Genomic DNA, 16,413 nt, shown 5'->3' on the forward strand with positions numbered 1-16,413 from the left:
GCTGTTTAAATTCAACTAAAAACTAAAATCAAAACTTCTGCTGTATCTTCTTTACTTTTTTTTTTTACCTCTGTATGTTTCCAAACTTGGACTGATTCATACATCCTCTTCTGCGTACACAGATTTCCAGTTCTTTTTCTTCAAAGCATCTCAGATAATCAGCTCACACTACAGAATAATTTGAGTAGTCAGAACAGTTTTGTGGTGAAATTACTCTTGGTAATTAAAAAGAAAAAGCTACAGAGAACCAACCACTGAAAACAGAAATGACAGTACTCTTTCCTCCACTGCCCACAAACCCATCATCATTCCCATGACTCACCAGAACAGACCCCTCAAAAAGCACAATATGAATAACTGATACTAAATTTGCACATCTTTTAGCTTTCTCAGGCCTCCTCTACAAGATTCTCCTTCTTAAACAGGCTGAAGTATGACACAGCTTCTGCAAAGCTCCATACTCAGCTGAGGTACATGAAAGTGGTGGCATTTTCCTCACAGCTGCACCAACTTCTTGGCCCCTTGCTCTGTCTTCTTGCACATAAGGAATGGAACTGTTAATATTGCCTGTACTTCATGAATGCTCACTGTGTTCAGGCAATCCCCTGCAGATGGGAACAAGAACACAAGAAACCCTGGATGTCACTAAGGATATCGGCAAACTGCTCCCTGCACTCTTTATGTGCTGTCCACACTCCTGATATTATTTCTACAGCTCCAGAAACTAGATGGGACAGCTAAGGCTGTGCAGAGGACTGAGCTGCTTCAGATGGGCATCAATTTAACAGATGCTTTCTGATTTCTGGTTTTCACTTAATTTCACTTTAAATCTTCCCTCCACAGGAAAAGCTATCAAGGTACAAGTATAATTTTAGTATTGAAATTGTAGGTATGTAAGAATGCCTATGTAAGGACTATTTTTCCCTGTAAGTTATTTTATACTGGTAGCATAACCACAATTACAAAATTAAGATAAAAGATTTTCTTATAGCGTGGAGCTAGAATTGGTTACCACAGATAAAAAAACAGCAAGGAAGAAAAGAAACAGAAATGAAACGCACCATGTATTGAAAAGGACGTGATGAAAATTATGTCCTTTTTTTTTAACTTAATTGTCCTGGCACACAGTGTGATTAATCTGAAATGTCCAGAGAAATTTAGAGGCTTTTATTTTGACTGTTTGAAGCAATTGCTTTTTCCCCTTCTTGGTGACTTTAATTCACTTTTGTATTTCACAAAATAAAGAGGCAGGCACACTATATCTAAGGACTTGAGTAGACCAGGAAACGCTACAACAGCAAATGATACACTTGATAATGTCCCTGCATATGGCAAAAGAGAGTGACCAACTGATGCATTTGATAAATTCACATCTGCTTTGACTTTCTATAATTCAGGAAGTCAAATATACACAATAATAAAGAACACAAATGCTGATAAAGTATCCATCTTTTGGTGACCCTGGTTTGGACATTTATTCAAAGGAAGCACAGAAACAGGGAAGAGACGTGCAAGCGCCACGCACTTGACACTCCCAGGAAGTCTTATGGCTGACTTTGACTTGACAGAGGAACAGAAATAGGGGGGTAAAAACCTCTGTTCAACAACACTGCTTTTTCATTATTTGAACTCATACTCCCACAAGGCAACCACAAGGATCCAGGACGAAGCAGTATTTGAGATACTAAAGTAAACGAATTAAAAGGTCTGACAGTTCCTGCTATGGACAAAATCAGACTTGGCAGTTCTGAGAAACAGCATCGCTCATTCTGCCTCGAGTCGAGGTAGGACAGGAAGAATAAGATTTCCAAACGCAGAGTCTTGAGTTATGAAGTATCCTGAAGAATGTGCGTGTGCATGCTGGAAAAAAGGAAAATATTCGTTAAAGCATAACTCCCTGCAGCACTACTAATACAATTCAAGACTTTATAGATTCTGCAGCATTAACTACATTTTTCTTCCAGTCTGCTCTTCAGCCCTGATACCCAAACTCAAAAACAGTATTTTAGATCAGACACGTCTGAACAGGGCCCATCAGGGGGATTAACTTGGACATTCCCTGCTGTGCCCTTTTTGAGAAATCCCCCAGACATTGGTAAGTGAACTGCTGAACATTCTCCTTCGAGACCCCACACTTCCAGTCCCACCCATGACCAACTTACAGGTCTCGGTACGGATGCCAGGTGTGACTCTGTGCCAGAGGTGTGCATCAGCAGTGTCACACAAGCTGAGGCTGCACCTACAAATGCTGTGTGAGCACACATCCTGCAACACCAGCTGTCTGCTCACGTGATGTATGTATGTTTGCACACCTGAGGAGGCAACCTGCTGCTTATGTCTCTAAATAAACTTTGTGAAATCTGATATGGCTCTTTCCAGCTCAAATACCGGACTCCATAAGCTAGATGGCCTGCACATTCTTTCCTTCCACTAGGGGGGAGGAGCCCTGCTGAATATCAAATTGAATTTGAGTCAACAGTGTGCCCATACCAAAGGATATGAGCACAGCAGTCTGCACTGGCAACAGCAAAGCCAGCAGGCCAAGGGAAGTTATTAATTCCCTCAGATCATCACTCACAAGGCTGTGTTTGGGATACTGTGCTCAGTTTTGGGTTCTCCAGTGTGAGACACCAGCTGGAGGGAGTACAGCAGAGAGCCAAAGAGCTGGCTGAGGGCTGGAGCTCTCAACATCCAAGGGGAAGATGAGGGAACTGAGCTTATGTAGTCAGAACAGAAAGCTGAAAGGAGATCTTAGGCTGTTTTCAGTTACCTGGTGAGGGGTATAGAGCAGACAGCTAGACTTGGAGCCAAAAAAGACAGTGAGAAGCGTGACTGGTATGACTAGTTCTCCCTACAGTTCACGAGACATTTGTAAGTCTGACGAAACTGACTCCTGACAGAGATGTACAGAACATCTGTGATTATACTACAGGTTACATTTCCAAACCATATCAAGGGAGAAACAGCTGATAGATTTAAACCTGTATCATAACAGAAGATTGTGACAAATGTATGAAACCTAACCTCTGAAAGTGTTTTTTCATTCTCTCTAGGTGAGAGAAAGCAGGACTGCTCTCTGAAAGGATGAACATCTAAATCAGAGCCAAGCTGAGCTGAAGCCGACTGTATCAGCTTACCTGCAGTGCAGCCTTCTGCTGTGCTGCGATGTGCTGCTGCTCAGCATGATCACGGAAATCCTTGTTTAGTGGTGATCTTGCAAGTGCAATGCTGCAAAAAAGAACAAGATGGTATGAGACACACCCTCAGATAAAATTGTCCTTACCATTCGAGCTATAGGTTTCATGACTTCTGCAGCTCAGGATTTATTTGGGTTATGGCCAGACATCTTTAACGATTGTTTGGGAAACTGTTATTTGTTAACATAAGGGAGAAAGGGAAAATGGAGTGATGACAGCTGTAGCATGTGACCTAGCAAAAACAACCGATGCCAAGCTAAACCTGGAAGGCTCACAGTTCTCGATTCTGTTGTGGATTTCGCCCATGGGTGGAGTCCCACTGCAGTCAGGGGAACCAGTGGGGTACAACGTTCAACAATGTCAGTAATTTTTAAAACCACAGTTTTGTGTTTTTGCCATTACTCAGTCACTCAGTGACTGTTCTAATAACTGTGATAAACAGAAGCACTAATGAGAGCTCTGCAGTCTTCAGCATAAAACCAATTCTTCAGCAAGTGGGCAGCAGATTACTGCTTGTGGTAAAAAAAGCTTCCTATTGACATAACTGAAATAATGATCCCCTGATGATAGCTTATGATACCTGCAATTGATTTTGCTGATGTATCCCAGTGCAGTGCACATTAAGTTTCAAATTAAAGTTTCAAAGTACATGTTTTATTTTCTTTTGTATCTTAAGACTTGTTCACCTTGCTAAACAAAAAGAATAAATTAGAAGGAGACTTCCCCCCCACCCACTCTATGTAATTAACATGAGCAGTCATCCTCCAGATAGAAATCAGTGTGGACTGCCATCAGAGCTGCACTGCAAGGCAGGTGACAACTACCTCTCAAATTGCTTCTGGAGGCTGGTGCTAGAAGTTCAGCTCTGCTCACTCACAGAGACAAAAGTAGGAAGGACAAGGGATCCAAGGAAACTCATCAGCTGATTTTTCCTTGCAGCTCCAATGTCCATAGCTGATTTACTAAATCAGCCAAGCTTATGAAAAGACCTTTAGCTAAACTTAGACTTAAATGCATAATGAAAGCAAAGTAGTAATCCTCTAAACATACTTTGTGACAAACTAAGATAGGCATCTGCTGGAGAAAGGCACTAAGTTTATATAAAATGTAAGATTTTCAGTCATTTTGAAGGTATTTATGCTGCATGTAATTATTTATCCTCTAACTTTTCAGTATGATTTTTGTAGATAATCTTAAGACCTCATCACACACTGACACTTTTCAAGAAATGTTTTCTGGTTTTAGATAGGGGATTCCCATGTACTAAGGCTAGAGACCAGTAACTCATTCACCCTTACAGAGGCTGTGCCACTTCTGTGTTTTATGCACATCAAGTGTTTTTCTGCCAAATTTGCAGAAATTCCTAGGTCTTATTTCTGGTGACTCTGTGGCTTAAAGCCCACAGCACAAGATCCCTGCCGTAGAATTCTCAGTTGCTCAAATCCATGCATCAGCCTAACGTGGCAAAGCAGAGAGTCCGACTGCTAGTTTGTCCCCCTTTGAAATTCTAGTTTCTAACTCCACTCACTAGCATATGCTTTATTTAATTAGAGAAAAAAGAAATCGAACAAGCACTCATTGAAACTCTGCTGGAGTTGTGATGAAGTGTGGCCAGGAGCCAGCAGCTGTAGATATTGCTATGACTATTTCTATTTCCTCTCTAACCAGTAGCTGTGCCTGAGTATTACCTGCATGTGGAGCTACATAACAGATCTAACTGAGGCAGCTTCACATAGTTTGCACGCTTTTTGACAGCATGAAGGAGTTAAAGATGATCTAAAATCTCCTTCAGAAAAGCAGCAGGCAGCACCCAGGCTGTACTCCCAGTGTCTAACTACTGTGCAGATGCCCTGTGTCTAGAACATGGCATTGCACGTGCTTCATGCCAGCCCTAAAGCACAACAACCCCCATTTCTCCAGGTAGGCTGGTGTTTGATTCTCTAGATACTGAAAATGACAAAAATCCCTTTCTTTTTTTTCCTTAAAAGGGAAATATTCCAGTGACAGCTTCTAAACTCAAATTAAGATCATTACACCTCATGGTGCCCAATTATAGTTACAATTCAGTGTCTTTTACAAAAAGATGTGCAATAATATAAGCTGGCTCTGTCCTGCATGCAGAGAGTTTCAAGGATAACTCACTCCTTACCGTAAGCGTTCCCCTCTAAAAACACAGTACCCTGAAACTAATGGTCTGCTACCTGCATTCCTTAGAGCACTTTAGCTTAATAATTAAATGCTCTCTATGTACCTATTCCCTGATTCTTCTTTAAGGTAGACTTCCATACAGCTGAATAAGTGTATCTGTTTCTCCCTCTCTCAAATAGAAATTAAGTAAGCCAAAATTCAGGGTCTGCAAAAATTTTTAAATATTAATGTGTTCTTAGCACGCAAGGTCTCTCTGACTAGTTATTGAGCATGACGAACAAACACTCCTGTTAAGTGTTTATACAAGTTCACAGCTCGCTTGCTATTCCTTTTTTTCCCCTCTGATTTAACCAGTGATGTCTGAACAACTCTAAAAGAAATATAAAATACCTGGCTCCAGGGTGATTTGTGGAAGACTGGTTTTGCATAAGTAACTTTCTCTTCTCCTTGTCTAGTTCTGCCAGGATTGCAACCCTATTTTTATTCTGGAAACCTGGTGAGAATGACAGAAAAACATTAGAAAGATTTACTTCATTTTTATGGTCCAACTCTAACCTTGTGGAATTAAAAGTCCAGCACAATATGACGTTATGATGAATACACTAATCTTCAAAGCTTTGCTCTCATCTGAAAGGCTATTATTAAAGGCTATTAATAAATAGGTTTAATTTACCTCTCCTCATTTTACAACATGAAATAGCTTCCTTAAGATATCATACATATTAATACATTTTAAAATACAGGTTTCTACCTTGGGTTAGATCCTACCACCCCTTCCCAAGCCACCTCTGGAGCTGTGGCAGGTGATCAAATAACTTCCCTTTCAAAGAAAAGGCAAACTTACCATATCCTAGATTTGAATGCAGTCACTGAAAGTACAACTGAATGATAGCAGTTTTATTAGTCACAGGGACTCATTTTTCAGCCCAGTAAACTTAAACTGTAGTACAGGTTTTACAAAGTAACAGCTAAGAATGAGACCAAGAATAAGCTTGCAGATGTGCTTGTACATAAAGTGACAGCCTGTTATTCAATCCAGGAAGAAAGGTTTTAATACACTGATGTCCTTATGTATACAAACTATCCTCAGCCTGAGTTTGGAGAATGCCCGCAACGCTGTAACAGAGAAGAAAAATTATATTGTCTGTAAACAACACGAGAAAGTGGCCTTTGTTTGCCTGCTTGTCACTCTCTGAAATCAGAAAGGGACCTTGTGTTGTAGAGAAGGAGGCAGGAAGTAGACTGATGGAGGGAATTCAGAAAATGCCTAAAATGGCTGCTATTTATCTATTTTCAGACTTGTCTTTAAACAAAAACGTGGCCCAGCAGCCGTACTTACACCAGACTCTTGCACGGTACAGGAGCTCGCTGTATCCCAGTGTCAACTGTGCTGAGGCTACCAAATAAACCAGACATGAGGTGCCTGCCACAGCCCAGCACACCACGTACAGCAGCATGACTGCGGGCCACAGCTACAGAGAGAACTTTATCAGGCCCCCGTGTCACCGATATCACCCCTGATATCACGAACGTAGACGCTTCTTTACCTAATTTGCTGCCAGTCTCTAAAATACCGAGCCACTACGATATCATAAAAAGTAGGTGTAAGGGTCAAATTCTCTCTTTATTTGCTCTGTACAAAGAGCCAATGTAATTTCCACTGGAAATTTGTGGGCCATGCCCTCGGGCCCCACCCTGGGTACTGTGCTGCATTAACATGAGTAAAAAAATGGTAGCCCACATGCTGTTAGCAAGGCCGGATGAGTAACTCTTAAGGGGAGTATCAGCCTACTAATGTACAGTGACTTACAGTGTATTTGCAGCACCTGCGCCTGAAGTTCATTCCTTTTGAGAGATCTTTTGTTGCTGCTCTATTGCATAATCCAATATTTCTTTTATCAGCACGCCTCAGTGAAGGAGACAATTATCAAGTAGAAACCTTCTACCCTAAATAATAATTTGCATCTTTATTGCCTTGCTATTAAACCCTCACCTTTTCCTTTCACTACGCCTAACATATGCACTCCGTGTCTTTAGGTCCTTGCTTTCTCGAAAGGAGCTGAGCCATTCCATTACTTTTTACTGTGTTTTTATGCAAGATTGCCCACGATCACCTTTACATTTGTTAACAGATTTTAAATTAAATGTAACTAGCCCCTATTTTCACGTTTGTCCATCTCTCCTTCACATGTTGCAGTATTCCCACTTAAACTCTCTGTTTTGCAGCCGTATTGGTTCAGGTCTTCCGTGTTTCTCTGTGTTTTAGGTAACACACACCATCTTTTTTTGAGCACCCTGCGCCTGCAGGGTTCAAGAAGTTCAAGACATTGAAACACAGCTGGACGCACGCTCCAGGAGATGCAACAGCTACGGGATCTTGCCAACAAGCTGCGATTCAGCGCCTCTGAGTTGCAGCTAGCCCAGCCTGTTCCTTTTCAGCAATTCTGGAGACAACAGGACAACCGGAATACAGCAAAGCGGGCCTGAGCTAAAGTCCTTATGTCTGCATGCTCATGCTACGCATCAGGCAGGATGATTAAAACTTGACATATTACTCAGTAGCCTTCTGCCAGTGCTTGTTTTTCCTGAAATGCATAAATCTAAGCTTGAAAGTCAAACGATATGGTGATTGAGGCAGAAAAAAAGATCACTTTTTAATATACATTACTATCAGCTAAAAATAAAGACTAAATATGCTTACATTTTTATCACGAAGCAGATGGCGTGATTCAGAAAGCTTCAAGACATATGTAAGAGTAACATTTTAATAGAATTTTAAATGCTGTGATCAGAAACCAAGCAAGATAATCATGATCTTCCATTTTAGTGCAAGTCTTGCCATAGTACCACAGGCCAGAAACTCTAGAGGGATTCAGAAGTCCAAATAATTTTTCTACCCTCTCCTCCTCTACTGAGGTGTTTGGTTTTTTTTTTTTTGTTGCTCTGACACTCAGACAGCACCCATCAGCAACCTACTGTACTGAAGAAGTCATTTAAGAGAATTTGTTATTGATGAGTAGAAAAAAGCCTACTTGAGGCAATGGAGGGATACAGTCAACACGTACATGTTAGAGTTCCCCAGCTAATAATTCAAGGGTCCTACAGGTAGTAGGACTTATTTATAAAGCAAAACAAAATCTGCTCATTAAAAAGTTAACAGTCGAGAGAGCAGGGCATGAGAAATCCATTTTAGTGATGAAAAAATGGCATCCTTACAAAATCATTCATCAAATCTGACAACATATCAGAGATTTTCCTTTAGATTCTTTCCTGCCCAGACTCCTAAAGCTTCAATAAAGGCCAACCTTTATATGAAAAGCTATGTAAGTTTCCTACCTCAACTGTAAAGAAGGAAGTCTTCCGTATATAAATTTTATTCCCCCATTCTGCTTTGTAGTACTAATAATGTGGACGTGTCGAATTAAAAAAAAAAAAAAGAAAAAGCCAACCTCAGTAAAGACCAGACTTGCACCTATGAAAAGTAGCAGAGATTTTCAAACACAGCAACTCTTACTAAGCCTTTTAAGTTTAGGCTTCCCCTAACTGGAAACAGTTGCACTACTGTTTCCAGTTTGAGCAGTGCACGAATATCCTTTGCAGCTTTGCAGGCCCAAGAGTCCAAACACAAGATAACCAACAAGTTCAAGGCATCTCAACAGGCTAGTAGCAGTGTTGGATGTCAAGCTGAGGTCTTGGATCTGCACCTCTAAGGTAACAGAGACATTTCAACCTGTTATTTTTGACATCTGTGCTTCTGACATCACACATTGTTTTATATGCTCTGTGAAACAAAAGACATATCAATAATTCTGCCAGTTAACTCGAGTTATTAGAGTATATATCAATAGTCTGTCTGTCCCCCAAACAACACCTGCATGCATTAGTGAACGTAAGTCACTGATCACTTCATGGCTGCAAAGTTCTCCAGGGAAGGCGATGGCCTTTGGGCACTGTGCTACAGATCAGGCTCAGACGCAGGGCAGAACAGCTGGTAGATGACATAACCCAAAGCAAAACACCATGATTTTCCTGTTTAACAGGGACTGAAGGAACAGAATGCCAAACCTGCCTGCTCAGGCTGTGTTACCTGACTGCGCTTGCACACCTCTAGGCCAAAAGAGTAAACAACCATCGGGACAGAAGGAGACCCTGCAGAACTGCTACAGCTTGAAGCTTCCAACACTTATTTCAATTTCTTCCATTACACCAGAACTCTTTTTCCCCAAAGTTTAGCCCTGCCTGAAGCACTTCTTCCACCTGGGGGGACCTAAACGAAATCCTTCTGGAGCACAGTGACATATCCCTGCTCTGAGGGCTTCCTTAAGGGGAGCTCACACACGCAGCAAAGTCTTTGACTTGGTAGCATGCAAGGTGAGCTTTGGCTTTGCTGTGCACAAACAAAAGCACTACAACAGCAAACAAATTAACGCATGTTGCGTAAGTACGGTGAGGGTACACTGCAGAAGCATCGTATTACCACGTACTTGAAAGTAATTTCTGTAAAATCAGAAGCAGATGGTTTCTTTTCTACCAAAGTCCACCACTACGGCCTACAGACTCCTGTTGTGGACAACATGCACCACGTTGAAAGCCATTCCCTTTCTTCTAAATGCTGTAATCAGTTTCAAGCAATCAGTGTAATCAGTTTCACGCGGCACTAAAACCCTGAAGTACAGCTTTCATTAAATCCTATCTGGTTTTGCTGTACGAAATAGCTGCAGCTCCTCGTCAGGAAACGAGGGAACGAGTTGCTTGAACTGCAGCAATATACGTACCATGCAGCAAGATGAAAACAAAGTGTTTGCCTCCTTCATTTTCACTACTAGACTGCATCTGGCCAGGAGAAAGCCACAGAGGCCTTGAACTGGTGAACCTATTTACCTCTGCCTTTCTATTTTTCTTTATAGGTTCATTTAGATGGTCTAAATCAGTAGTGTTTCTTGCCTGCTTTGTGAAAATGATTTTGATATTATTCCTTTGGTGACTCTCTAAAGGACAGACCACTGGAATCTTTTATACTTTGGGATATCAACTTACAAGCCTGTGGAGTTTGGGGGGGAGTGAACCCAAGGCACTCTGACACTAAAATCCTCTTTCCCTGTACATTCACACATTTAAGAACAAGCAGCTTTTAAGTCTGCATGACAACATTCTACCCTGTGCAATGATGCTCACTTGGTGTTTACAAACTAAAGCAAGATTTATTATTGTGTACAGAAAGATTTTCAGAGTTCAAGTGTGCAAAGAGACGACTATCTGCCATCTGCGATACTATTCTCTCTGCACTTTTACAGAAGCCAGTAAACTGTACAAAAGCGACCTTCTGCTGGTCCAGCAGCAAGTAAAATATGTCTTTCAGACCAACACTTTCCTTCTGTGCTCAGCTAAGCCTTCCCACACGCACCTCTAGAGGGCGATTTAAGTCCCTCTTTCGATTTACGGCCGGAGGCATGCCTCCCCCCCCAAACTAACCATTTGGGCGAGATGTATTGACCATTCCCACGCCGTCAATGCTTTTGCAGATGCCTCACCATGTGCTGAATCGCTTCGTGGGAATCACCGTCATGATTTTTTGGGCTTCTCCTCTTAGGCTACCTTGCTGCCCACCCCTTCCCGGGGCCTTGCTGCTGCCACAGCCGGGACTCGTGGCTACTCCTCGCCACAGGACGGTCGGTGCTCGGTGTTTTAATTGCAAGCAGCCCTCAGGAAGTGGTCGAGGGATGGGTGTGAAGGGATGACCAGAGGCTCAGCGCTCCCGGCGCCCTCATGGTCTCCTCACAACCCCTTCACGCACGCCTCCTCTCGGGGCGCTTGCTCTCACCTCGCTGCTCTCCATCCCTGCCCTTCTTCCTTCACTTTTATTATATATTTTTTATTTTTTTTGCTCTTTCCACACACACAACTTGTGGTTTTGGGTGGCCTTGCCGTCTCCCTTGTCTTCCCCACCGCCTTCCCCAGCACCTGAGGCAAAACCTACCGGGTCCTGAGGGGTTCGCTGCCATCCTCAGCTCCCAGCCCGACCTCCGTCCGGCCGCTTAACCCCACGGATCTCTGAAATCAGAAAATAAAACACAAAAAGAGGCAGAACGCGGGGTTTGCCCCCGTGTAAGTGTGCATTTTTTTATTTATTTTTTTTATTCAGACACGGATTTTTGCTCTGCCACACGCGTGCGCCTCAGCTGCGGGCAGGCAGAGCCCTGACACCGAGACGCTGCTGAACTAACCCCATTTTATTTTATTTTAGTATTATTTTTAAGCAGAAACAACGCGAGTTGTGGCCCATTTACTTATTATTTATTTATTTATTTATTTATTTTAATTTTTAAGCAGAAACAACACGAGTCGTGGCCCATTTACTTGTTTATTTAATTATTATTTATTTATTTTTTCCATTTTGGATCCTTTTATTCACGTTTTATGAATAACCACCCCTTTATGAAGGCCACCCCTGGGTGTGTGGGGGGGGGGGGGCACCCCTGAGGGAGGGAGGGAGGGAGGGGGACAACCCCCCCCCCCCCCCCCCCCCCTCAGGCAGGAATGGACTCGCCCTCCCAGCCTTCTCCCCCCTCCCCCCCCCCCGTTGGGAATGGTCTCTCCCGCTCGCCTCGCCCCCTCTCCACCATCCTCCCCCCCCCCGCCCTGCGCGAAATGGTTTCTCCCGCCCACATCTCCCCCTCCCCTCCCCTCCCCCGCCGCGGGAATGGGCTCGCCCGGCCCGGCCCGGCCCGTTTCGGTTCGGTGCCACCCGCGGGAGGGCCCCGGCCCCGTTCCGCACCCCCCCGCCCCCCTCAGCCCCCTCCCGGTCCCCTCCCGGCCGCCGCCATCCCCATCCCCCCCCCTCCGGTAACTCACGGTGCGCGCTGCCCGCTCATGACGTCACGCTGCCTCGGCGGGCGGCACGGGAAGGCGTCATGATGGACGGGTCGCGCTGGCCAATCAGCTTCAAGCGCGGCGGGAGGGCCCGCCCCCTGCCTGGTAACCAAGGCAACGGGGTAGGGCCCGGGCCTACCTCGGGCCTGGCCCGGCCGCGGGGCCTCAACGCAGGCCTCTGGCTTGCAAATAAGGCAGTCACACAGCCTGTTGTGGTGTTAAATACAGGATTATTATTTTAAAGGCAGTAAATTTTCATAAAATAGTTTTTTTTTTGTTTTTTGTTTTTTTTTTTTTTTTTTTTTTTGTTTTGTTTTTTAAGTCCTATTGGAAATAAAAGTATATAAAGTCATCTGTCGTTGTTTCTGGTGTAATTTCAAGGGGTCTCCTTAATAGCGACATTTTGGGTCTTGATGCTGCAAAATAAAGTTTTGTTTGTTTGTTTGTTTTTGTTAACCATATTTGAAATAAAAATACACACAGTCATTTGTCGTTTCGGGTGTTATTTCAAGGGGTCTCCTTAATACTAAGATTTTGGGTCTTAATGCTGTGAAATAAAGTTCTTGTTTGTTTTTGTTTTTTAACCGTATTGGAAATAAAAATACATAAAGTAATTTGTTGTTGTTTTCTGATGTTATTTCAAGGGGTTCCATAATACCGAGATTTGGGGTCTTGATTGTGCGAAATAAAGTTGTGCGATTTTTTATTTTTTTTTTAAGCATATTGGACATAAAAATTATATAAAGTCAGCTATCGTTGTTTCTGGTGTTATTTCATGGGGTTTCTTTAAAACTGAGATTTTGGGTATCGAGGGTGTGAGTTGGGGGGTTTGTATTGGGCATCCTGACCCACCGTGGGGGATCTCAGACCCGGTATCGTGTCTCTCACGCACCACAAGCCTTTAAAATGCATCTGCTGCCTCTCCCAGCAAGTCTTACCGACTTAAAAGACAGTTTCCAGGCTAAAAGTGGAACGAGGGCTTATTAAAATCAGAGTTGTTTTAGTTAGGGTGGAATTACTCATATTGGTAGGAATGTAGGGAGGGTGCCTGCCAAATGCCACGCTGTTCCATTATCTGGACAACCAGATATATACTTAATTGTCAAAGAGAAATTACAATTTTTTTAGAAAAAAAAACTTCTGCTGCGGCCAGCTGCAGCAGATGATGTGGAAATAATATTTCAGGGGAGTGTACAGAATGTATAAAAATCCTGTTGGTATCTGCAACATTCATTTGACCTAAAATAGTACATTTTTCATGTATTGTGCATGCAAATTCTGGGAGAGGGAATGTCCTTATGACCAAGTATACTGCCTGGCTGTACACGCATTCATACTTTACAAAGCCTTGCTAAGAGTGAAAATGTTAAACCTGGACAAGTTAGAGAGATGTCTAGAGACTTGTAATTTCCACATTTAGAATTCGGCTACCCGGACTGTTTGCCTGGTAAAGCCAGTCTCTGTGTGTTTGTGTCTTAATGAAACCCCAACCAGCACCTGAGCAACCAGCAAATAGCTGACAATCACAGGGACTTTTCTGTTTGCTTTAGGACTATTAAAGTTGTGTTAATACTGTTGAAGGCAAACATTGCTGCCATTTGCACATGCAAGCATTATTTTCAAGTCTCTTTGCCTAAACAGCTGATTGAACTTCACTGTTTCTGATTTTTTTTTTTCCTGTTTGCTTTGTTTTAATAATTTCTCAACGCATCTGAAGAGTTGTCATGTGTGCTGTTTTTTCTGCCTTTTAACTATGCTGTCTTGGTTGATCTGCAGTTAACTTCAGCAAGAGATTTTGCATGTCATCTGTAACTGCTGAGAAGCCTTGCAAGTGAAGAGCAGCACAGAGTCCTAGCTGGTAACCCCACCTGATGCATTTCACTGAACACTTGTGCCAGAATCAAGATGTGATTTTGGAAAACTGCAATTTGAGAGGCTTAGCTGCTGGGCTCTTCCTTGACCCAGCTAACACTGGTGACAAAAATGTACTTAGTGGGCTGTGGTCCTGGGCTGGGGAGCAAGGAAAGAGGGTAGAAAAAGGAAACATAGTAGGGCAAGGGAGATGAGTCGTGAACAAGGAAACAACTCAACTGTAGAAAAGTTGGGACTCGTTAATTCTGAAGTTTTGTTTAAGCATGATGAAAATGAATCGTAGTAGTAGCTTTGAGCATCTGTCTGAAAACATGGTGCTGCCTCAAGTCAAATGATTGTTTGGCTTTGAGAGGAGTTTCATATCAGTAAATTAATTTCCTCCTTGGGTTGTAGAAATAGGAATGAATGTATCCCTTGAAAGGAACAGAGTCTAATCTCTAGTACATCAGAATACTTTCATTTTCCCTGAAATTTCTCTTTCTTGTTCACCATAATCAAATAAAAGATTGTAAAATGTAGCATTTATATAGCATCTATTAGGAAGTCATTACAAAACCTCCAGCAGAGTCAAGCATGTGCATGAGATTTAACTGGCTTGGGGCAAAAGCCTGCTCTCTGAAACCTCTGCAGCGTAAGACATGAGTTGTAGCACAGAGAAGGAAGGACATTTTTTTTTTTTTTTTTTTTTTTCCAAAATATAGTCAGATTTTAATTTTGGAACATCCTCTAGAATGGTCACACTGCATATTTTTTTCATATATGCTCATGAGCAGACAGATGCTAATGTTATCCTCTCCGAGTATAGCACAGGTGGAAAAAGATAAAGGGGTCAAGGAGGTCCTTTAAATGGTAGGAAAAAAAGCCTTTCCTGCCATTGACCTGACAAACCAGACAAGCCTGACTGTCTGTCTGGTGTGGCCTCCAGCCTACCTTATTGTTTGTTGTCTGTACTGTCTGGAGTGTGCTATGCAGAAGAATCCTATCATTTAGGCTTTAAATAGAACACTTGATGAAAAGCAGGAGGGTTTTACATGTCTGGTCTGGTAAGTAAATTCAACCTGAAGATAGCCTCTTGCTAGTCATTTTAAACTCAGTTGACATTTAATGTCTCATTATCTAACAGGAAGATGAAGATGCATTAGAAAAAGAATGTTATGAAATAGCTTAGGAAGTCCTTCGCAGGCTCATACTGAGCACTTATGAAGCCATCTGCCATTATAAAAACATCCTAAGTGGTATTATTGGAGTACCTGCAATCCAGATCAGAACAGCAGTAACCTACTGGTGCTGCCTATCTTTACATTTGTAAATAGATTACCCTGCAGGTCACTTTCCATGATTACTAAGGAGTTTTTCCAATCCTTCTCATGAATGGAAACACCTTGCCACTAAATTCTGTTGCAGACAAATAGTATATCTGCAGTTGTTTGTATTATCTGTCAGGTGAGGGATTGTTTTAAAGATTTTTTATTTTTTATTTTTAAGAGGATTTGAAAAAGCAATTGAGAAAGCACCCAGTTCTCAGAACCCACCACTAAACTGCTTCCACACCAATAACTGTGAGGGTATTTGGTACATAATACAACTCCACACCGTAGCGCATAGTTTCTGTTCAAAACTCCCATTCTTGCTTATTCTGGCCTTGGTCCCACCATCAGTAAGAATAACAGGAGATGTAACATAAACAGAAAGCTCTCCATTTGTTGCCAAAGATGCTTAATAGTAACGTATCTCAGCCCTGAATGAGAAAACACTTCTAAACACCAGAAGTAATATGAGTACTTCCCAAACTAACACTGCCATAGTGGAGGTGCAAAAGTATCCCTGTACAGCCCTGCTGTACCCCTGTCACAGGGGCATGAAAAGACAACCTTTTTGTCTTTCCCCTCTCTATTCAACCTGGTAAAATTTTGAAGAGGTGGCCTGTAGGATTTTGATTTCAGAGATATAAAGGCAGAAATATTTTCTCCAGAAAACTTAAACACACAAAACTGGTGACCTTTGTCTTGAAATGATGAGATTCTTGATCCCTACATTTGCTGTTTGTCCTCTTGCTTGGTTAGTGTTATACACATGCCTGTCTTGTTTTATCTTGTTTTTAAGCTGAAATGAAGTAAACATAAGAAATAGTTAAGATTTTAGTAGGAGAGCGTGCAATCTTTTTTTCTGGTTAACCTGTGTTATGAGGTGGGCATTGAATTTCAGTCTCTTTTCAGTTAATCACTGATTTTGATTCCCATTTTGTATTTTGTTCTGTTGCTTTCATGTTTCATGTGCTGATTGTGTTTAACCTGGTGAATGTTTACAAAAAGAAGACTACCATTAG

At 42.2% G+C, this 16,413-nt stretch overlaps 1 protein-coding gene across 1 annotated transcript; it reads right to left on the reverse strand.

Annotated features, from left to right (window-relative positions):
- Window positions 1–1,152: 1,152 nt before the first annotated feature.
- Window positions 1,153–12,241, reverse strand: INIP (INTS3 and NABP interacting protein). Its single transcript, XM_032206758.1, has 5 exons — window positions 12,198–12,241; window positions 11,323–11,396; window positions 5,736–5,838; window positions 3,138–3,228; window positions 1,153–1,860 (listed from the first exon to the last, which is right to left on the reverse strand). Exons 2-5 carry the CDS (start codon window positions 11,345–11,347, stop codon window positions 1,765–1,767), a joined length of 315 nt encoding a protein of 104 aa, XP_032062649.1. The 5' UTR covers window positions 11,348–11,396; window positions 12,198–12,241; the 3' UTR covers window positions 1,153–1,764.
- Window positions 12,242–16,413: the final 4,172 nt, after the last annotated feature.

Source organism: Aythya fuligula, chromosome Z, assembly GCF_009819795.1.
Source record: "Aythya fuligula isolate bAytFul2 chromosome Z, bAytFul2.pri, whole genome shotgun sequence".
NCBI classification, from domain to species: Eukaryota; Metazoa; Chordata; class Aves; order Anseriformes; family Anatidae; genus Aythya; species Aythya fuligula.